The sequence below is a fragment of the Phyllostomus discolor genome, chromosome 7, assembly GCF_004126475.2.
Source record: "Phyllostomus discolor isolate MPI-MPIP mPhyDis1 chromosome 7, mPhyDis1.pri.v3, whole genome shotgun sequence".
NCBI classification, from domain to species: Eukaryota; Metazoa; Chordata; class Mammalia; order Chiroptera; family Phyllostomidae; genus Phyllostomus; species Phyllostomus discolor.
This window is the reverse complement of record NC_040909.2, coordinates 108150153-108173641: the sequence shown is the minus strand read 5'-3', so window position 1 is coordinate 108173641 and position 23489 is coordinate 108150153. Positions and strand designations below refer to the sequence as shown.

Sequence of the window (23489 nt, the reverse complement as noted above, 5' to 3'; positions counted from 1 at the left end):
TAATGCTGAAATTTGGTATATAAATGTCACATGACTCTAAAATAATTTAGCTCTTAAAGACAGACCTCAAAAATAGTTTCATGTATTTTCATCCTGGACATCACTAGTAAATTTCATTCATCTTTTAAAATGTATAGCAATGTAATACATGTGAACATGTTGATAACTGCTACTACACTGTTTAAAGCTACAACATCTATTTGACAACAAAATTACCATATCCGGGGAAAGGAGATTACAACCCAAATATTGGACCCTTCATGAATCATTAAGGTACACAATTTAATACTACCTATTCATAAGAATTTCAACATAAAGATGATATAAACAAACAACTTTTTAACTATGGCCATTTTATGCACTACACCCAAAGCATTCAGTTCCTGTACTTAAGTTACACTCGACTGAATGCTTTTCCTTGGCATTTACAAAACCCTGCTTCCTTTAAACTAGTGGTTACCAATTTGGATAAAGTACTGGAGGTCCAGTATAGTCCACGTAGATTTCATTCAGGAGAAAAGCCATGACAAATTGGCATCAAAATTATTTCAGATATATATAAGATTTATAAAACTTTAAAAATTACAGAAAAAAATGTGGAAGAAAACACATCTTGGATTGCATCTGCCTGTAAACTCTACAAAAGGGAGGGAATTTTTGTTCACCACCCTACTCCAAGGGCCTAGAACGATGCCTGGCACAGTGAAGGCATTCACAGCTGTTAAATGAAGCAGAAGATGCACAGCATTTCCATTACCTTAGTAAAGGGGAAAAAACTTCAAGTCACAATATGCACAGAACAGGACGTAAGTTATAAAGTATTTTTTATTGTAAAAAAAGGTCAAGAGGTTGACAATGCAAATGTTACCACTGAACATTTCCCCTTGGGTTCCTGAATCTGCTAGGCTCCTATGTACCAGCAGGTCTCCATTAGCACTTCTCAGGTTTCATGGTCTATTCAGATATGTTGCTTATCTCATATACTGCTTGGAAACAAAAGTCCATTTGATACTAAAACAAACAAACTTATTGTGCCTCTCTTTCACATTTCCTACAGGGAGATCTACGTATCTCAAGATGCTGTCACAAATTAACAGTAAAGTTAGTGCCTTAAACAAACCAAAGAATCCTCTGTCACAAGTTACTGAATCAAATTTCTCATAACATATGCAATATATCCAGATTTATAGGTTTAAAAACAAAAGAATTTAGAATTTAATACATTCTTTAGGCTGATTTTCTCATATTTGAAAGACTGCAGTTATGTGCAGCACACAAATGGAGAGAGTAGTGCAAGATGCATCAAGTTTTGTATGATAAATATGCTTTCCACCTAATGGCTGCCTCAAAGCAGAGTGAAAAATTACTTCTCAAAAGCAATCTAGACTGACTCAAAGTTCACAATTTAGAAAGATCAATTTCTACTCTAGTTCCATATATTGCAAAATGATTTCAGAAACAGATTAAAAATACAACTGTTTTACAAAAATAGAAATATTGTTTGGGACTTTACAAAACTTTATAAAATATAACACTATATCTGTAAATTCAAGATAGTTTCACACTGAAATAGACAATACTTCCATAAAAGTCTAGTCAAACTTAAGTGGTCTGCCTTGATCATTCTTACATATTATTTTTTCCATATCTTGGCCTAAGTACATCTGTGCTCTATCATAGGATTTTAATCTATTTCCAGGACTTTATAAGGTTTTTCATTCTAGAAATAATGTTAAAGCAGATGAAGTTATATCTATAAATGTCTTACTAAAAATAGAAAGTAATGCAATATGACAATTCTGTACTGGATAAATTTCAAACCAAAATGCTAAGAATGACCTATTATTTTAAAATTTATATTTGACAATTATAATTTGGTACCTATAAAACAAAAATATAATCATAACTATTTTATGGAAAAATATTTACTCACATAGAATGAAGAACCTCTAAATTTAGTTATTTGTAGCTATCAGATGACAAGTATTTTCTAATTACACCCATTCATAAATACTCATTTTATGACCCCAAAGAGCACCAGTGTATTCTTAAAACAAACTAAAAAATGAGACGGTAGGGGTTTATTTTGTGTAACAGTGCTATTACAATAAGGCACCACTTGGTATATGAAAAAGCCAAAGTATTTCCAAATCATGTATTTCTGTTACTGGTGTCTTAACCATTAGATAGAATGGTTAGGAAAAAGCTTGTAATGTTATCAACTAACCACATTATATTCCTTTTTCCATCACTCTTTGCTTTTTGTTTTTCCATATAACATAACATATAATAAACACATGTAGTACATGACATGTTAAACACCTTTCCCCAGTCTCCCAAGAAAATAATCTAAAATCAAACAAGAATAAGAAACCAAACATTTATCTGCTGTATTTGCAATACGCTATGCCTGTAGAATAGTGGGGAGTTGGGGGGGATGGTGGTGGAGGAGTTGAGGGGAATGACAACAGGACCTATTTTCTACAGAATATATCGAGGCACATAGGTTAAAAGTTTCTCAGGCAAATTCATGGCTAGAGCAAAATTGAAAGAGCTCAGAATTTTACATTTCCTCCAAAGCTGACTTCTCCGAGAGTCACACCCAATTAAATATTTCAAAATATGTCCTTAGTCACTGCTATCATCATCATCATCATCATCAGACACATCATTTAAAGTAGACTTCAATGACTGACTGTAAGAGTCCGATCTAGTAGGCTGGCATGTGGCCATGTCCCCAGTAGAAAGCAGGTCATAGCAGAAGTCACAAATCCGCACAGGCTTAGAGGACTGGCTGGGAAGAAGAAATCTCTTTTCAGAGCAGGGCCCACAGACGACAAAACCACACTTGCGGCAATGGTGACGACGATTAACAGGTGTGAATTTTGCTTTCTGACATCGCATACATACAGTCGCCTCAGAGTCAGGAACCCAGACAGCAGCATGTTCATTACTGGGTGTCTTCCCACTTTTGGACAGTAAATCAGTAACACATTTATTTATGTGATTCATCCATTCTGATTTCTCAGTGGCAGTAGCAGCATAAACTGCAAATGACTTAGTTGGTGTCTTGATAAGCCATCCATTCCTCAAGTCTCCCTCATCTTTGATGGAATCAATAGTGACATTTTCCAGGGGAATAATATGTTGTTTGTTATATTTTTTCTTCTGGATGACAATATTGCCATATACAAGAATATCATTAAATAAGAAAAACTGCCTTGCTTTGGGCTTTTTTCTGCACAACTTAGTCAATACTCCTTCTCCAATAAGAACCCGTCCAGGTATAGTTAAGGGTTGGCCAGCTGTTCCAAAACAGTTTTCTACTATATTTATACGTCTAGTATTTGCTTCACTGTTTGCCAAGCGATCCACCATCTTTTGCTAATAGCCTTTAAAACAAAAAAAGAGAAAAGAAAAATTAGCACACAGAAGTTATAAATTCACGTGAGTTAAAAAATTACATAACTTAATCCCTGGTTGGCATAGCTCAGTGGATGGAGCGCGGGCTGGGAACCAAAGTGTCCCAGGTTCGATTCCCAGCCAGGGTACATTTCTGGGTTGCAGGCCATAACCCCCAGCAACCGCACATTGATGTTTCTCTCTCTCTCTCTATCTCTATCTCTATCCCCCTCCCTTCCCTCCCTAAAAATAAATAAATAAATAAAATCCTAAAAAAAAAAAAAAAAAACAAGTGTCCTTTTAAAAAAAAAAATTACATAACTTAAATTTAGTGTAACAAATCGTTACTTTTACCCAAAAGGCAAAATGCTCTAAAATTATCTCACTCTAAGATAAGCACTAAGCATACCAAAAGGGCTAACATCTCCCAAATTTTATAATCATCAAAAACACTTAATCATCTCCATATAGCATCATACCAGTCAGGCAGGTATTTATAAAAATATAAACTTCTTACAGACTTCAAGGAACAACAAACAATAAGACAACTGTAAGTCATCTCTGCAAAATAATAAATTCAGTTTCATGCAATTTAATCTCAGAGGGATTCTGAACAAGGTGGTCAAATATTACATAAACTAAGAGAAATGACTGATTTTTCCAGTAAAAAATTACCATTCAGCTAAGGCCTTAATTATTATTGAGCTAAGGCTTTAATTCTCTCACACGGATTATCAGAACTATTTCCCAACAAGTACCTAAATCGGTCTTCAGGCTGTGCCCTGAAAGTTGTTCTCCTAAGAATTAATGTGATAATGCATGACTCCAAACTATGATGTCTTCTCTAATTAGGGCAAATCTGCCAGCCAATTACAGGTCTAATATCCTATGCACAAGTGCATCACAGAAGAGGAAATAAAAACAGCTAATAAACATGAAAAGAGGCTCAATTTCATTCATAATTGAAGAAAACATTAGGATATTTTTCACTTACCAGATTAACAAAAAAAATTTTTAATTTCCAAAACTGCAATACTACTGAGGGTATAAGGAAACAGGCACCCTCATATACTAGAAAATATGTGTACCCCTGATCTGGGTATTTAATCAAAAGAAATTTCACTCAAGAGTTTAAAGATATATACAAGGATATTCAACACAGTACTGTTTTAACAAACAAAAAACAAAAATTAGAAAGCTCCAAATGTCCATTGAGAGGTTGGTCGAACAATTTATGATATACCCTCAATAATATGCTAGATAGCTGTTAAGAATGAGATCAAAATATAGTGATATGAAGAAATGCTCAAGATATTTAGGTGGGGATAGAACTGAACATCATGATCTCTTTTTTGTTTCAAACATACTCGTATGCCAAATCTAAGGTGCTATAGATTTTAAGACACAACTTCATTTTATGTGACATCAAAAAAGAAAAATGCTGCCAATTCAATCATGGCATACCCTTGATTATATAACATCCCAATTTCAAACATATAATATAGTGAAACAATGTTCATCTTTAGACTCAATAAAATATGGTATAAATGCATAAATATGTAAGCATGCATACAGAAAATAAAATTAGAAAACTATATCAACAACACTATCAATATCAACAATGATTACCTCTGAGAAGTACAATTGTGGATATTTTTTATACTTTATATTCTATTCAAACATTCAGGGGGAAAAAATGACACAGGTAAGGTTAAGGTCCCTGCTCTTCCAAGGAAAAAGAGAAAACAAAATCTAGAATCAAGTATTAATTAATGTTGAGATTTTTACAATGATTTCTTAAAAATTAACTGGAAACTCTCAGATTGGATGGTCAGGGAAGGCCTTTCTAAAGTTGTATTATATTATTTTATTTTTAATCCTCACCTGAGGATATGTTTTACTCATTATAGAAAAGAAGGGAGGGAGGAAGAAGGGGAGGAAACAAAAAGATACATCAATAAGTTGCCTCCTGCAGGTACCCTACGTATGCACCCCTGACTGGGAATGGAAACCACAACCTTTTTGGTGTACAAGGCAACAATCCAACCAACTGAGCCACCCAGCCAGAGCAAAAGTGGTATTATTTTAGCTGACATGGAAGAACTAGATATGTAGGCATGGGGAGTAGGGACAGGAAAATAGTCCAGGCAAAAGGAATAACTGCAGAAGTCCAAAGGCAGAAAAGAGGCTGGTTGGCACCTTTGAAGAACTGAAAGTATCTATTTATTCCCATTACAATTAACTGCTGATTCTATTTACTTGGACATAGAGTTATCAATCATCTCATATGCAATGCAAATAGGCTTCCTATTATTATATTACTGGAATTAATATCACCACGAATTTATGTGCTGCTTTTCACATTTACTACCTTCTGATTCTAATGGTCTCAATCTCTTGTGAAGTATCTAATAATATTAACTGAAATGTGAGCTTAAGGAGAAACTAAGACACAGAAAGATTCCACAATGTAAAAGGTAAAACAGCCTGGGATTTACTCACTGGGAGCCAAAGCAAGCAGTTGAGTACTTTGCATTCATTATCATATTTCCTACTGGGGTAACTTACTGTAATTATGCTCTATTAGCTCCATTTTACAGATGAGTAAACAGAGACAAAGGAGTTAAGCACCCTGCCCACGGCTGTCACAGAACTGAGACTCAAACCTGATTCCTCTGCTGTCACCAGTATATTACAGTATGATAATCATTCCTTAAAGCTCCACTGACTTTACAAAGAACTAAGAAAACTATTGCTAATCTCTGGACCTTCACTGCAAACCCTAAAAATACTGAAGAGAAAGATAACAGAATACTATATTGAGCAAACAGCCTGAAAAAACAGGGCATCATAATTTATTTAGCCAGTCTCCTGATGTTTCATTGTTCAAATTTTGCAATATAATAAGCCTGACCCTGTTCACAGATCTTTAAGAATGACGCAACCTAAGTCTGGAGCATTTATTAATTGGTATTTGGCTAGAAAAAGCAGCTTTCAAAAGCTGACAATGACCAATATAAGAAATACATCCCACACTGCAAGGGGTTCTTTGATAAACTGGATTAGAGCACTACCCTTCAAGAGGGGCCTCTGCCATCCTCCAAAGCCCAAATCCAAATGTGCCACCAGTTCACTGAGGTACCCCAAGCAGTAAGAACTCTTACAGACTTTTGTGCGAAAGTGTCAGAATACAAGATACCAGGTCTCACCAAAAATGTAAGTCCTTTGCAAATCTGTACTCACTGGGGGACAAGGAAGAGCAAGCAGTAGACAACTACAAAACATGGCCCAACAGGAGCTGTCTACTTTTCTGAGGAAGGAATATCAGTAAAAACAGGGAGAGCTAGGAAGAAAGCTTCCCCATCTGTTGGCAAAGATGACTTCTTCAGGACTGATTCCAAGAAGTAAAATTACTGGGTCAGAAGACATGAATGTTTAAGGCTTTTGCTACCTTTTACAGAAGTTCCATTCTGAAAGGTAACACCAATTTACCAAGCAGCACAATGACTGTACCCATCCTATTTTGTCTCACAGGGAGTACTATATTTTTCTTTAAAAGTTTTAGCAATCAGGATTTAAAAAATGTTCTCTCATTTTATTCATTTCATTCACTTCTTTTTACTCATTCTGTTCATTCATTTGACAATTATTTATTGAACACTTTCCAGATGCTAGGTATTATTCTTTTCCTTTCAGATTTTTGAGTCCAGCATAGGAGAATGGCAGTAAAGTAAGTAAACAGGTGATTCTGAAAGGTTAAGTGCAAAGAAGGAAATCATCAGGGTACCAGGAAATCATACAGGTGGGAAACTCATTGAGTACAGTAAGTCCTCACCTAACATCATTAGCTTCTGCAACTTTAAGCAAAATGACATACATATATCAAAACCAATTTTACCGTAGGCTAATTGAAATACACAAGAGTTTGTTTCCTACAGCATCTCATTGACCTTATAACCAAATGTTATTCAAGCACCTGCTATAGTTCAAAATGGCCTCACTGAGGTCGTTCTGTACACTGGGTCTTTAAAGGATGAGGAGTCACCCAGGCAAAAGAACTAGTACTATAGACAAAAGTCCTAAGACAGGAAAAAATAGTACTTTTAACTTGAAATTGAGTGTTTTATTTCATAGCAACCTAGTGAGGCCAATCACTTTCTAATATGTTAATAACCACTTGTATTTGTAAGATCATATAGTTAGGGGTTATTGCCCTGTATGATTATTTTACACATAAAGGCTATTAACCCATTTATTTCTTTGCCTTTCCTCATATATCAATCTATAATTTTGTTTATGGTATTTGATTAAGAGGTAGTTTTATTTCTTAAGTAAATTTACAGATCTCTTCCTTTGTGATTTTCTTCCATTACTCCTGTTTCCCCTATCCAAATATCAGACACACCTATTTATTATCTATGTCTTATGACATAGATTTTATATTTAATTCTTTTATTCATCTGAAATTTACTTTCACACAGGTAAAAATTCCTTTTTTTTTTCTTTTCAAATATTTGCATTCCAAAAGAGCTAACTAAGTGCTCCAGAATCACCAAGTACTATGTGTGACCTCAGGTTTCCTCACTTGTAAACAGGAATAGTAACTATGTCAGGGAAATGATTAAATGGAATAATGCATATAAATGTTCGGCAAGAGGTCGACAAGTGGTAGCTCTTAATAATGATTTTAATAATCTAACCTACTGATAATGATACTCTCTTGATCATATCAAATTGTTATATATTCTAACATCTGTTCTGGGTTGTCTGCTATAGTATATCCATCAGTTTTATAATTTTTGTGTCAGTACCATGCATCTGGTACAACTAGCTAAACTATTCCCCATTAATCTTTCAAAACCATTTTACCTAATTTCCTGTTTATTTGTCCAGATGAAGTATACTAAAAACAGTGGTTCTCAATCTTAGCTGAACACTGGGACCACAGGGAAGCATTAGCCTTCAGTGTACCAGAAAAAAAGTAATCATCCCAATTTACTATCTGGACCCAAAATACCCTTTTTATTTTTAATAATTAAACTGTTTTATGACAAATTATACAAATAAAACAAACAGTAAAAAATAACTTTAAAAGCAATCCAAATATAAAAATTTAAACACAGCAAATATCAAACACAGAAATATTCTATATTTCTTTGGTATTAAAGGTATATTTATCCAGAACAGCAGCAGCCTTTGAATGCAACAAACTGCTCACAAGCTCTCACGCATGAATCTGTAATACAACTGACCCCTGAACATGGGGTTGGGGCACCAACGCCCTGTGAAGTCTAGAATCTGTGTTTAACTTTTGACTCCCCAAAGTTTAAGCTGTCACTCAGCATCTGTGGGGGAACTGGTTTCAGCCCCAGACCCTACTCTCACAGATACCAAAATCTGTGAATGCTCAAGTCCTCTATAAGTCCTAAATTGATGTATAAGTTGATCCTCCACATCTGCAGACTCCCAAACTCAGATCAAAACAGTACAGGTATTTACTGAAAAAAAGTCTGCATATAAGAGACCCATGCAATTCAAACCCACATTGTTCAAGAGTCAACTATATTTTCATTTTCGTCTTTAGGAGTACTAATTACTCATTAAATCTGAGTTTGAGAAAACTCACCTAGAAAAATCATCACCTGAAGACTCACAGTCTAAGATTTCACTTACAATAATTCACCATCATTAATTTAAGTGTTGCTGTCTCTTTCTTTGCACTCATCTTGACTTGTCTAATAGTTCTGAAATGTCTACCTTCCCCAATTTTTTTCTTTCCCATTAAAGATGGAAAATGAAAAATGAAGAAATTTAAATTTTCAAATACATTAAATGAAAACTTAAACCAAACATAAAAACTAACAAAAATATCTCCAAACTACTTTTTTAAAGAATATTTTATTTATTCATTTTTAGAGAGCAGGGAAGGAGAAAGAGAGGGAAAGAAACACCAATGTGTGGTTGCTTCTCATGCACCAACCAGTGGGGGCCTGACCTAGCCTACAATCCAGGCATGTGCCCTGAGTGGGAATCGAACCGGTGACCCCTTTGGTTAGCAGGCCAGCACTCAATCTACTGAGCCATATAGTCAGAGCTCCAAACTACGTCTGTATCTTCTTGAAAGATGATGTTATACTTCAGGCAATGTAATAATTAAAGTGATAGATGGTGCAAAAATGATGATTTATTTTTTCACTGCATCATTATCTAGACAATTACATCACTCTTCCATTATCTTCTTTTTGGCTAAGTAATTCCTAGGATAATGAAATAGTAAAATGCTTCAAGATATAAGAAAAACAAGATCACTAAGATCCCATAATATATCAAGTTCACACATGTTCAATGAACACATGGTAACTGCAAGCTAGAATGAGTGTTATTCTGTTCTTTAATGATATCTAAATTTCCTTTTTGTTTTAAAAAAAATCTAAAAAATAATAAAAGTTACAAAATATCAATTACTATTAATAATTAGAGCTTAAAATAGAAATTCAAACCAAAATTGAAACCAATAAACTCTGATGATAATCATAAAGAGTTAAGAACTACTGACACCAGATCCCTCCCCAATATCCTGATTTTACTGGTCTGGGGTATGTGGAACATGGTCTGGCCACTGGAATATTTTACAGTTCCCCAGGTAATTCTAATGTGCAGCTAAGGTGTAGAACCATTTTTCAATTGCAATAAATAAATGAAAAAATAAACAGACAAAACCCACTGAAATTTTGATGGAACTCATGTTACACACATTCTGTGAGTATTTTGGAATAAATTAACATCTATAGCTTTAAGTGTTCCTGGTCAGGTTGATAAGTGCCTCTTCCCAAGGTTTCAAATATTCTTTTGTGGGCCAGTGGTTTTGCAGGTTTCTTCTCACAAGATTGTTACACTTCTTAAGTAGGTCCCCATGTATTTTATAGTTTTTGTTGCTATTTTGGAGCTAATCTCTTTTCCATATTGTATTTTTTAATTTGTTACTACTGTGGATTAGAAAACTTGACATTTCTGGGTTGTTCCCCCACTCCCCATCTAGCCACTTCACATCACAGAACTCTATTAATTCCAAAAGTTTTCCAATTGACTTCCTCTTCTTTTCCAGCAAATAATGCCTAGAAGTCTTAATTTATAGTTAAAAATGTAAGAACCATAGCAAAAGCATACTTCCCCCCACCCCCAGCCAAACCTCTTTAACTTTCATAAAGCCAGCTTTATATGCCAATTACAAAAAAAAATTAAACAATTCAAAGTTTCAAGTTATCCCCTTCATAAATGCAGACAAGAACTGCATTTGAGTTCAACTTCCACCCTAGTCTTTTGGTAACATCTTGTTTCTAAAGTAACACATTCTTTAGCAGAGTGTCTACCACCTGTTAAAAATGTAATACTAGAAGAGGTAAAACTCTTTTTAAAAAGAGAATACTATTTACAATTGAGAAGAGGGCCCAACTGTCACAAAATACTATGGCCTAGTTCTTCTTACTGAAAATCAATACTACTTATCTCATCCTTGAGGGTGAATTAAAACAAAAAAATCATCATCTAATTAATTTCTTACATGTACCCATGACACCTGAGATCAGTGAGCTTTAGTCTTCAGCTGTGCATGATACTGAAAAAAAGACCTGGAAAAAAAGACCTACGAACCAAAAGACCTGGATTCTAAGCTTAGCTCAGGCACCGAATAAGAGATTTCACACAAATGGCAGAAGAAAAGCGGGGAAGGCAGAGGAGGAAGGAGTAGGAAGGAGAAGGAGGCTGTGGCTGCAGTGCAGCAGCAGCAAGCCTTACTTGCTTACAAATTAATTTTTAATCAGACTTTTTAAAATTGATTTGAGAGAGAGACCAATTTGTTGTTCCACTTATTTGTCCATTCATGGGTTGATTCTTGTAAGTTCCCTAACCAGGAATCAAACCTGCAACCCTGGCACAGAGGGATGATACGCAAACCAATGGCGCTACTGGCCAGGGCCTAATCAAACTTCTCATTGTCTTAATACGAATCAAGATTTTAAAATCTGTGTTACTGCTAAACTGAGACTTTACCGGAAAGGGAGAAACAAACAGGAAAGGAGAAGTAAAGACAGCTACAAACTAGGTACATCCTCCCTGCATATTAGAACAAACTATACCCTCTACTATTGCAGCTAAGTCAAAATGAACAATTATTCTAAGTGCTACCATATGCAAAGAACAAGACAGTTCTTAATTTTGAAAGTTCTGTACTGTAGTAAGCAAATAATAATCCAGGAATTATAGCTAAGAATTTCAATAAAATATTGGGATGATAAAGAAAAAATACTTGAAAGTTCAGCTAATTAAATTTATAACTCTAAAAAATTTTACTTATTCCATCAATAAAGAGACAAAGTTTTTTCCTGCTCTTTACACTAGGATTTCTGCCACTGTGACAAACCAACTATATAATACATATTGTAAGAAATTAACAGGGATAAAGGAAACAGGTTGATTTCTTAGAGGAAAAAAACAAGCTTTTATATTTTAATTTCAAATTCATGTAAAGCTGGATTAAGAAGAACTAAAACTTCAAAATTTTGAATCACATTTAGGGAGAAGCAATAGTAATTTTTAAATCTCTCCTACTGAACAGTAGACTCAAATACATTATTAGTCTACAATCTTAGCCAAGAACACTAACTTTATGTGCTAACATGCCCACATTTTCTATTTTGTTTAAGAATTTCAATTTTGTTAAGTGATCTATTTCACAAAAAAAGTAAACTGAGTCATGGGCTAGTTAAGCAATTTTCCCATGGTCTCACAACTAGTTTTTGTAAGAATGCATGTTCTTTCCATTATATTTTGCTACCTTTAGAAATAAATATTCTAGGAATAATTCACCCATGTGGGCTTTATTATATATTTGGGGAAACCCACTGATAAATAAGAGAAAAAAATTTTAAGCATATTGTAATAAGTATAAAATATGCTCAAAATTATTCTTCAAATACTAAAGGAAGTGACAAGTAAAGCTATGACTAATTTAGGGTGTCACTACAGGCAGTTTCAAGTAAGTTAGGCTTGAGAGAGAAACTCACTATGGTATATAAAGAACCACCTATGTCTTAGTTGAAGATTTTAGAAAGTTAATTTGGAAAACCAGAACAGCCCCACTGGTAATTACAAATGTTTTTTCTTTAGAAAGGTGGAAAAGGGGTAAAGAATATGGACCTCAAGCTTTAAGTCAGTCCTCTCTCTAGTCTTTAAACCACACCACACAAAGTGATATTAATATTCTTCAACTACAAGGTACTCTCTATTCAAAAACCAAAGGTTCCCTGGCCAAATTAAATCTGAAACCCTTAACCCAGTATCCAATGACCTTCATAGTCAAGCCCCAGCCTGTCCCAGACTCCCTTTCCAGTTCTACTTCTTTCTATATGTTCTCTTTGTTACAGTCATGTTCTGGGCTTCCTCCTCTACCTCTGGGGTAGTATGTCCTCCCTCCCTTGCTATTCTGAAATGTCACCACTCCTTCAAGATGCAGTCAGTTCAGTAGCCTCACGACCAGATAACTGTTTTATCTTTAAATTCTCATACCATTTTTTCTATTCTACTTTATGGCATTTACATTCTATTTTATAAAGATTTGTGTACCTGCTTATTCCCAGCAGATCTGAAGGTTCCTGAAAACAAGGTTACTTCCTCTAACTTTGCATTCCCAACAGCATCTACAAAAACACTTGCACTTATATGCCATCAATGTTCACTGAGCTGAATATGACCAGCACTTTAAGTGGCAACAGCTTCTCCACCTGGAGTCTGACAAAAATCAAAGACTTTATTTTTGACATCTATACTAATTTTCACAGAAAACAGGAACCACACCCCATACATCAATTGCTTCACTAGGCCCACAGGTTTTACATTTACAGCAAAATATTCTAGCCCATTTAACTACAGTATCTAATTATGAATTCTAAGTATTGAGCACAACAGATCTTGTTTTTAGGAAAATCTCAATCTCATGATAATCTATAAAAATGATTTCTTCTCTCGCCAAAAAGCACAGCTGTTTAGTTAGCAAATAAAAAGTATGCATGTTTTCATCATCAACAAAATTCATATAAAAAAGCTGCATCATTTCAAAATGTATTTGTACAGGGGCAGCTGCACAGTGCTGACAGCTACTAGAAACCACTGTATAATATTTGAAAAATAAAGTTGCCAAAGCTTAACTAAAATAGTACTGTGGAACTGGTTATCCCATCACACTCTTAACAAATTTTTTCAGTATTTTTCTAAGCAGCTACAATCTGCTCACTACATTTTTAAGGCTGTATGCTTTGTGTTAGAAAGAAAAGAGAATGAACCAAGCACTGGGAATTAAGACATGTACCACAAGGTTTTAATACAAAGCACAGTGAAATAAGTACTATAATAAAAAGATTAACAATGTGGTAAGCAAGCTAAAAAGGAAAGTGTGAAGGCATGGCTTGGAGAATGTAGCATTTGAATACTTGAAAAAAGTTGTGAATAATAAGTGGAATTTCAAATGGCAAAAAATTATGAAGGCACAAAGCTCTCCAACTAAAATGTGGGTTTAAAATAAAAGTCACATGTACAACTGCAGTAGATGCTGGGGGGAATTATTTAACAGAAAAACTGGGGAGAAAAAAATAAGACAGATCTTGTTGGCTCTTGAGAACTCTTTCTGAAGCTTTTGGAAGGAGTGACCTGAATTGATCCTAAGTTTTCTAAGACGATGTAGACACAATGAAAGATAAACTGAGCAAGGAAAATCTGAAAGTAGAACCCACTTGAAAAATTATTGAAAGAGTAGGAGGAAAGTCAATGAGAGTCTGAGGTTTGCAACGAGAAGAATAGGTTAGATTTAGAATTGCCCTAACTAGTTGTGGAAGCGTAGAGCTGAAATTAAATCCCCAGGTTTTCAGTCTAAGCTATATGGAAGCTAGTAAAACCAGTATTAATTTTCAATGACTTTCAAATAGAAAACACTTACCGGCCACTCACTCTTTACAAAGTAGTATTAAAAAAATAGAAGCACTCAAAACTAACAATCCTTGCAAAAAATAAAGACAGCTATATTTCCAAATGTATATACACGAGTATATATAATTCACGTATTATACATTAGGGTTTCTGTTGGAAAGAGGATTATGGAAGTAACTGACTGATAAGGAAGGAAAAAACAAAACAAGGAAGAAGTTTTGGTACCCATGCAGTATTCTGTGAACTGAGGAATACGATTCACCCAAATGTGTGAATTCAAAGTCTAAAGGAGTATAGGAAAAACAAACCGAAAATATAATTTCTTTAAATTAAAAAACAAAGCGATGAAGCCTAGGACCAAAAGGTTTGGTTAGGAGGTAATTTTGCTCAGAGGAAGAATCTAGGAAGAACACTTAAATGACTAGAAATTCAAGCTGGGACTTAAAGCAAGAGTAGTGGGTCAAGGGACGATGGTACATAAATATATTTGCCAAAGAGGAAATAGTTGAGCCCAGGCTGTAGGAGGCAGAGCCAGGAGAAAGTATAGCAGAAGAAGAGAAATCTGTTAAGATGGGGAAAAGCCAAACTGCAAGGGAAAGTAAGCATCAGACTGAAGAGTTCAAACTCTATCACACAGGCAACAGAAAAACAAAAGTTTTTAAATAGGAAAATACTAATCAGTTCACAGAAACAGTACTCAGGATGGAATGGCAAGACTACTGAAGAAGCAAAATTGAAAGAAAAAAAAAAGAAGGCTATTACAACAGCTTGTACGTGAAATGTAGTAAAAGCCTGAGCAACAATAATTGACTAAATAAATAAAAGCAGGAAGATGCAAGTAAGATTACTGAGATACAACAACTAGGATTTAGGAACCAACTGAGTATGTGGATGAAAAGTAAGTGTAAGATGACTTCAAAGGTTTAAGCGTAAGCCATTATTCAGATGCTAGTTTTGTTTCAGGAGGGAGAAGAAGTAAGTTTGGAACATACTTATATCGAAGTACCTTCAGGGTATACACAAGACAAACATCTGTCAAAGAGAAATACCAGGATGAGCAGGTAGCTCTAGGACAGAAAGAGATTTAATACTCATCCACACAGCTGGTTGATGCTGTGGAAGAGAGAAGAGGGCCAAGGACTAAACTTTGGGGAACACATAGTTTAGAAAGTAGGAAGAGAAGCAAGAGAGACAAAGAGGGTAGACATGAGAGGACAAAACACTTTCAACATCTTTCATATGTTTCACAAATCTCAAAGACTAAATAACCTTATTGTGCCAGAAGTCACAATAATCAGTGAAACACATGGAAAAATCGAAAAGTTATGGTAATGTAGTATATAAAATACTTCAGAAAACATTGCCCTTTGACCTTTTAATTTATTTTTTAATCCTCACCCACGGACATGCTTTTTTTGTTTTTAAATAGAGACAGAGGAAAGAAGGGAGAGAGAAAGGGAAACATCAATCAGTTGCCTCTTGCACATGCCCAGACCAGGGACCAAACCCACAACCTAGGTATGCACCTGACCAAGAATCGAACCCTCCACCTTTTGGGTTACAGGACCACATTCCAACAGAGCCACACCAGCCAGAGCTGACCTTTCAATTTCTAACCACATTTAAGTTCATCCTGAGAATAAACTACTGGGGGGAGGGCAGGGGGAGAAGCTGCATATAAAACATTCTCCCTCTGGCATTAACTCTTAAGAGTGAAAAATAGAACCTAAATTTCTAACCATAGACAGGACGGTTAAAGATAACATGAAAAAGCCAAATATCATAAGAGAAAACATTTTATCATGCATAAACTTTTCAAATTCAACAGCAAGGGGGAAAAAGCATTAAAGAAAACATTTGCAACATATGACAGAGGGTCAACACTTATAACACATAAAAGGTTCCCGTAAATTAGTAAGAAAAAATTAAAATATCCCAAAAGAAAAATGGGTAAGATACAAACAGGAATTCCAAAAGAACAAGTGAAAATGATTAGTAAATAGAAAAATGTTGGCTCTCCATGTTAATCAAAGAAATAAAAATTAAAATTATGTATTATTCACCTAAAATGTAGGGAAAATGGGCACTCATAGTTTTAAAGAGTACACACTGGAACAACTTTTCTAAATATCACTTTTGGTAATATAAGCACTTTATAAAGCTCACACAATTCTATTTCCAACAATACATTAGACAAATAATTAGACCACCGCACAAAGTTATTCATATGAAGTTCATTATAGCTTTGTCTATAATGCTAAAATGCCAAAAACAACCTAAACATTCAACAATAGAAGACAGGTTAAGTAAATTATGGCATATCCATATACTGGATGTTTAGACTGCTTCTGAGAGAACACGAGTTAATATTTAGTGCAAAAAAATGTTAAATAAGGAAATAATATATTAAGTAAAGGTTTTAAAACAGCACATATAGGATCTGGCACACGTAATGCCCCATGTTTGTTACAAAATCATAAGCACGTCGTAAGTCTGTAACTTAACAATATCATACTCAAGCATACCATATGACATTTTAGGTGAAATGTTGAAATTAAAACTATAAATTATTACACCAATATTATTACCCTACCTACGGCACTCAAGCAGGCGTTACTTCTGCCAGACCCTGTATAATAGAAACCTTTTTAAAAAAAAGTCTGGAAAGACACACACCAAAAATTAAGTACTAGTTATATCTATGTACTAGGGTGAAATATTTTGATACCGCCTAATTATTTTATAATGAATAGATATTCCCTCATAAGCAAAGAAAAAAGCTTTTCAAATAAGTAAAAAAATGCAAAGAATGTATAGAAAAGTATGTGTAATTAGGAAATACAAAGTTATAGGTACAATTAATAAAGATGAACAAAAAATACAAAAATCATTTTGATTTTTCCCTAACAACTTACTGTTTAAATGAAAAGTATAAAGAATTAAGGGTAGTTCCACTTATAAAAATGGAGAGAAAAAGTTGAGGCAAAAAAGAAAATAGAAAACTCACACCATAAAATCTTAATAATTTTAGAAGGAAGGAAGGTCACCTTCTGAGAATCAAAAGTCTCAAAATTGGGGTTAGCAACCTGAATTAGTGTGCAAAAGCAATACAGAAAATGAGTCATCTTTGGGATAAGAAAAGGATTTGAAAGCAACTAGTACACAGGTAGTTGGAAAACAATATTTAACAGTCACCACAGCTGTGACTTTTTGAGGGGTGCTAGGCAGGGACAGAAGTAGAAAAAATAAACGGTGACATTTACAAGTTGAGAATCGACCCACTATAAACAGCAAAGATCAAGGAGAGGAGGACTATGAAGTGCTAGTGAGTTCACAGAATAGGAACTACAGAGTTCAGGATTGGAAAGAAGTAACAAAACTAACAACCTGGGAGGTACTAGAGGTGACAATGAAGACATAAAGCTTATTCATCAAGTATGATGGGAAACAAATACATAGAAAGGCTTTGAATCATCATCTCTAGCTACAGAGCTTAAGGCTAGATGTATTTCTGAATGAAAACAGGTTAAAAAATATAGTCAACCATACAGGACGTTGACTGCAGAGTGGAAGTGAAGGTCACTGGAGTTACTGAACTGTAGTTCCAAATGTGTGGCCTTTCTGGTAGAAAATAAATTTAACTGTTACTTTAACCTATATGCACTTCACTTTTATCCACTGCAAATACATCCTTTCTAACCTGACTAGCAGGAATTTGGCTGGCACTTAACCTCTCTCTGCACTTTATTCTACCACAAAATAAAGAAAATAAGGAGATAGGAGACTGAATTAAATCAATGGTTCTCCAATTACACATTAAAATCATGGGTACAAAAAAAAAAAAGATAAAATTTCCTATTACCCAAACCCAGTAATTCTCATTTATTTGTACCAGGTAGGGTTTAGATATCTGTATTAAGAAGCTCCTCAGGAAATTCTAATGAGCAGCCAAGCTTGAGAACTGAACTAAGTAATTCTAAAGGGTACATTCCTTTTAAAATTTTTAAATTCTATGATTCTAAATAATTCACTGTCACTGTTTGTTAAGGTAACTTACTGAATATCACACACCTGGCACTCCACAAACATCTTAGTAATCCTCACAACACTGTGAGACAAATATTTCTGTGTCCATTTCATAAATGAGTGCAGTGAAGCTTAGAGAAGTAAAGGAACTTGTTTGTGAGTCACGGGCTAAAAAGGAGCAGAGCTAGCATTCAGGTTTGCTTTTTTGTTCCAGTCCACCTTATACGCAACTTACTTTCTCTAGCACTCACAGAAACGACCTGAATGTCTTCTCTTCCCAAGGCTTACCAATTGAGCACAACAGTTTATGGTTTATGGACTGACTGGAGAGAAAGTTATCATGAATTGGCACAGAATTAACCTCAGATTCTACAGTACTTTCATTATAGAATTATATAATACCTTCGCCTACAGAGGCCTTGCAACTTATAAAAGAGCACTCTTTCAGAGTGCGTATCTATGAGGCACATTTTATTTAGTTAGGCCAACGTGCACATTGCTATTAAGCATGCAGCTGGTATACAAAGCTGGTTCTCAAAATTTATCAATAGAAAAGTGATTCTTATATGCTTTCCATTAAGCAAAGCATTCTAAAATAAAATCCTAAGACAATTCTGTCAAAACAATAACTGGTAGAAAATGAGATCTGCTCTATCAAAGAGCTTACATGTATAAACATGACTCAAAATGTTTAGGCATTAACTCTATTTCCATCCAGTGCAAATAAAATTCAACTACTCTTTAAAATTATGATTATTATCCTTTTGTTGATACAGGGCTTTTTCTTTGTTGCTTATACTTCAGTCCATCATGTACTTGAAAATTTCATAAACACTCAAGTTCTGTAGCAACAAAACTACTCCCCAGGCCAAAACTACTATGCCCAAGGAAATTGAAATTTAGTAAGAAATTCATGAAGTATCTTTACAAAGGAGTACATGTGTTACTCATCCACTCAAACCTTTCCTGAGCATGTGTTACATTCTCTGCACACTGAGGATGGAGAGGTGAATCAAACTGGCAAAATCTGCTGTCAAGGAGGTGCCATAACAGGTCAGTGTAAAATGTACTGGGACAAGTGAATTATTCTCAGGGAGAGAAAGGGGTTGGGGTTAAGGAGAATAAGGCAGAAAAGACTCCAAAGATTATACAGACTTAGGTGAGTTTTTTAAATTTTATATTTAAAGAGAGGGGAAGGGAGGAAGAAAAGGAGAGAAACATCGATGGGTTGTCTCCCATTACTGGCCCCTACGGAGGACGGAACCCACAGCCCAGGCCACTGCCCTGACAAGGAGGAATCTAAACCATGACCTTCCCTCTGCCTGTGGACACCCAACTATCTGAGCCATACCGGGCAGCACCTAAGTAAGTCTTTTTAAGAGGAAAACGTTCAGTACAAACACCCGTGTAAAGCAGCTCTCTAGAAAATAAGTATACTGAGTAAATTAAAATCAGAAAGAGCAGCAAGACACAGGAAACAAGGTGGGCAGAGACTGTTCAACAGGAATGAGTTATACATCCTACAGAATTATGCTATACAAAAAATGAGAAGGCTCCAGAGCCATAACAGCTTGGCTGTTAAATTTATGAAGTTAGTTAAGTCACCCTCAATTTTACACAATTTTTCATCAAGAAAAACCAATGTTTTTATTTGCCAGTGAAACAAAATAAAAAGGAAAAAGTGCTTAAGGAAATTAGCAATCAAACCTGAGTATAAGCTATACTTTTACCTATAGATTAAGAGAAATTCTTCAAGACGCATTCCAGGGTTTATCACATATGTTGGTCAAGCATCCTGTCAGTTAATTTAACAGAATTTTAAAGCTAAGATGCTTTCATTTAAAAATAGCAATTCGTATTCATTTACTGACTCTCTTTTAAAGCCTTGGTCAGTCCACCAGTTTTTTTTTTCTTTTTGGAGGCGATTATATGTGCTTTTTAAGTAAGTAACTTAATACCATTCACCTCCGGTGCTGTCAAGACCTGAAGAGATTAAAAATAGCAGCCTTGGTTAATACTGAATTAACCTGAGGTCCCCACAAGCTGCCAGACCACAGACAAAAAAAGGTAAATGCTCAAAACATGACAGGCATGCACTTTTAAGGAACCAAAGAGAGGGGAAAAAACAAAATCGAAACGTCAGGATCACTTCACCTTGTTTTTAAGAGAACAACACGCGCCTTTAAGTCTCTGAGTCACGTTCCTGTCTAAATCTTTCTTTAATGAGCCTCTTCAGTCACGTACTGAAACACAACAAGAAGGCATTTATCAATTTACATACTTTGTGAATCTATGAATTACAGGGAAGGGCTTAGTGATCTGCAACCTTAATACTACTCATTTCCAGCGCACACACAAGTTATTGCTATCATGTACCAACAGCACACAAGGGTATTCAAGAAACATGAACAGCAAGCTATGTGGGTCTTCAATAAAATTTTTAAAAGAAAAAATAAATTCGGCAAAACGCCTCAAAAGTTTTAAATTCCAAATAATGTGTAAGAGCCACCGCTTCCATCAGAGCAAATCCTAAGGTGCCATTTTTGCCCCAAGTCACTTAAAATGTACCGTCCAAGTTACAAAGTCCCTGGTGCCCAGCCTCTGCAAACTTTTGGACAGAAAGATGTTGGGACCCTAAGGCGCTCTGGCCACATATGGGGCCCTGACCACGCCTGGGACCCTAGTCCTCAACCCCACAACTTGTGTCTAGCCCGACCGCGGGGCCCCACTAGCGCGTCTGCCTGACCCTCGCCCCGCGGACCCACGGACCCGCGGACCCTCCGGACGGCTAGCGAGCCCGCCCGCGGGATTGGCGGCGGCGTCCAAGGGGCTGCGCGACTCGTTCCGGACGCCGCGGGCCAACCCCAGCGCAAGGGGAGCGGCCCGGGAGCGCCCCGTTTCTCACAGACCCCAACATGGCGTCGGCAGCTGCCGCCCGCGACGACAACACCTCCTCGCGCCGCGGACGGCCCGGGAACCGCGGGGAAAAGCGCCGGAAAGTTTCGCTTCTCCTCCCCCAGCCCGCCAGAGGCCGGCGGACAGCCAACCCAGGTTTCACCTACCCGGCCGGGCGCGGACCGCGGCGGCGGCCAAGGTCCGACTCCTCCTAGTCCCGAGCGCGGGCGCGGGCGCGGACTCTGCCCGCTCCCCCGCCTCGGCCTCCCAGGGTGTGGGCCGGCGGCCCCGCGCTGCCGGCTCGATCTGGACGCTGCGGGCGACCGGCGCAGCCGCTCGCAGGTGACTCCCCCGCCCCTCTTTTCGAACCCCACTACGGCCTCCTGAGCTGGCCTCTTCTCTGCGCGCGCACCGGCGCGCCGCCGCCCACACGCCAGGCGCGAGCGCGCGCACACGAGCACTCGCTCTTCGTCCTTTCCTGCCGGTTTCCCTCGCCCCGCCCCGGCTGCTGGGAGCGACGCGCTCGAAGGGGCGGGACCACCCTGAAGGCCACACCCACCTGGACAACCTTGCCTGCGATTGGTTCCTTCGCCCAGTGTGGGGAGCGGTTTGGCTGCACGTGGAAAGTCTTACCTGGCCTGCGTGGCTCCAGCCAGCCTTAAGAAAGGATTGTTGGTCTCTCGACGAAGTTCTCAGGTAAACCAGAAGAGTGGAAGGAAGGCTGTACCCTTCTCTCCTGCCACCAAACTGCCTTCCCCAGGAACTCAAGAACTTTCTTCCGCAGATAAAGAAAGTCTTTGAAGCCCTGGCTGGTGTAGCTCAGTGGATTGAGCATGGGCTGCGAACCAAAGTGTCGCAGGTTCTATTCCCAGTCAGGGTGCATGCCTGGGTTGCAGGCCATGACCCCCAGCAACCACACATTCATGCTTCTCTCACTCTCTCTTTCTCCCTCCCTTCCCTCTCTAAAAATAAGTAAGTAAAGCTTTTTTATAAAAGTCTTTGAATTTAGATGCCCCACAACTGCTGGGTGAACATGTATTTGCCATTCACACTTTGCAGGATGTCTTCCATTCACATTCCCTGAAACTCCTAGGACTTGAAACTGAGAGAGCTGCCAACAACACACATATCCTACATTCTCTGCACAGCCTGCATAGCCCACCCACCCCAGCCCACCTTTTTTTTTTTTAAGTTTATTCCTTGCATTATATCTCTGGTCTCCAAAACTCTTCTCTGATGACACAAAACCTCATTTAGTATTTCACATATCTGGAAACTGTAATGATAGTATGTAAAGTTAAACCTTCCTTTCATTTACACAACTCAACTGTTTGCTAAGCACGCTGGTGGGTCCCTGGAGAGATGCTGGAGATTTCTAGGATAGACAAGGAATTGGAGGTGGGGCAATGGCATACTCACTTAAAGTGTGTAGGTGGAGATTAGATTTGGGTGAATTTATCTTCCCCATGGATCTCTTTAGGGATTGATTACACTTGAATTAGAGCCACCAGCAACAAAGGCACACATAACTCAGCACCCACCGAAGGAACATGAGCAGATCTTGACTCTGGACCTGTATTCTTTCCACCTGCTCTTGAGACTGGGATTCTACTCCCTCCAGGTCTTCAGCCTCCCACCCTCCCCTACTTCAGAGTATTGAAAACAAGCAGATATTTTTTAAAATTAATAATGAGAACAAAACTAGCAAGGATAAACTTTTTTAAATGGGAAAACTTACAGGATCACAATCACACAAATCTTCACATGTTATTTATAGTTGTCTCTATAGATGACTGCCACCCTACCCTATCTTCATTCATCTTCATACCCCTCTACCTGCAGAGCAACAGTGGAAAAAAGATGGAGTTGATCATCTCCAAACTACCTTTAAAATTTGAGATTAGGAATTGTTTGTACCTTGATGGTTGTTAAGGTCTGGTATAGACCATTAGTCACCAAACATTTTTGGTTCCTCACCCATCAATAAAAATGTTTGCCTTCTCCACCTTGACCCCCTTCCAGTGTAGTTATGTAGTTTACCTTGAAAAGCTTGGACTTAGCAGTTAAAATGTACTCAAATCTTGGCTTTGCCATGAACTACCTGTGTCCTTAGCCACATCCAAATATTGCCTTAGTTTCTTCATTTGTAAAATGAGGAAAATAAAAGTATCTACCCAACAATGTCATTA

General features: G+C 37.0%; 1 protein-coding gene across 4 annotated transcripts; it reads right to left on the bottom strand.

The window, feature by feature from the left end:
• Window positions 1-807: 807 nt before the first annotated feature.
• PLEKHF2 (pleckstrin homology and FYVE domain containing 2) lies at window positions 808-21710 on the bottom strand. 4 transcript variants are annotated; one of them, XM_036031277.1, is made up of 4 exons: window positions 21468-21597; window positions 20560-20648; window positions 20136-20388; window positions 808-3392 (listed from the first exon to the last, which is right to left on the bottom strand). In XM_036031277.1, exon 4 carries the CDS (start codon window positions 3376-3378, stop codon window positions 2629-2631), a length of 750 nt encoding a protein of 249 aa, XP_035887170.1. In that variant the 5' UTR covers window positions 3379-3392; window positions 20136-20388; window positions 20560-20648; window positions 21468-21597; the 3' UTR covers window positions 808-2628. The 4 variants fall into 4 exon arrangements, with proteins under 4 accessions (XP_035887170.1, XP_035887168.1, XP_035887169.1 ...); XM_036031275.1 differs by lacking the exon at window positions 20136-20388; XM_036031276.1 differs by lacking the exons at window positions 20136-20388; window positions 21468-21597 and adding an exon at window positions 21315-21439.
• Window positions 21711-23489: the final 1779 nt, after the last annotated feature.

Excerpts from the sequence above, each read along its gene's own strand:
- PLEKHF2 (XM_028533820.2), bottom strand. The coding sequence starts at position 3,378 with ATGGTGGATCGCTTGGCAAACAGTGAAGCAAATACTAGACGTATAAAT.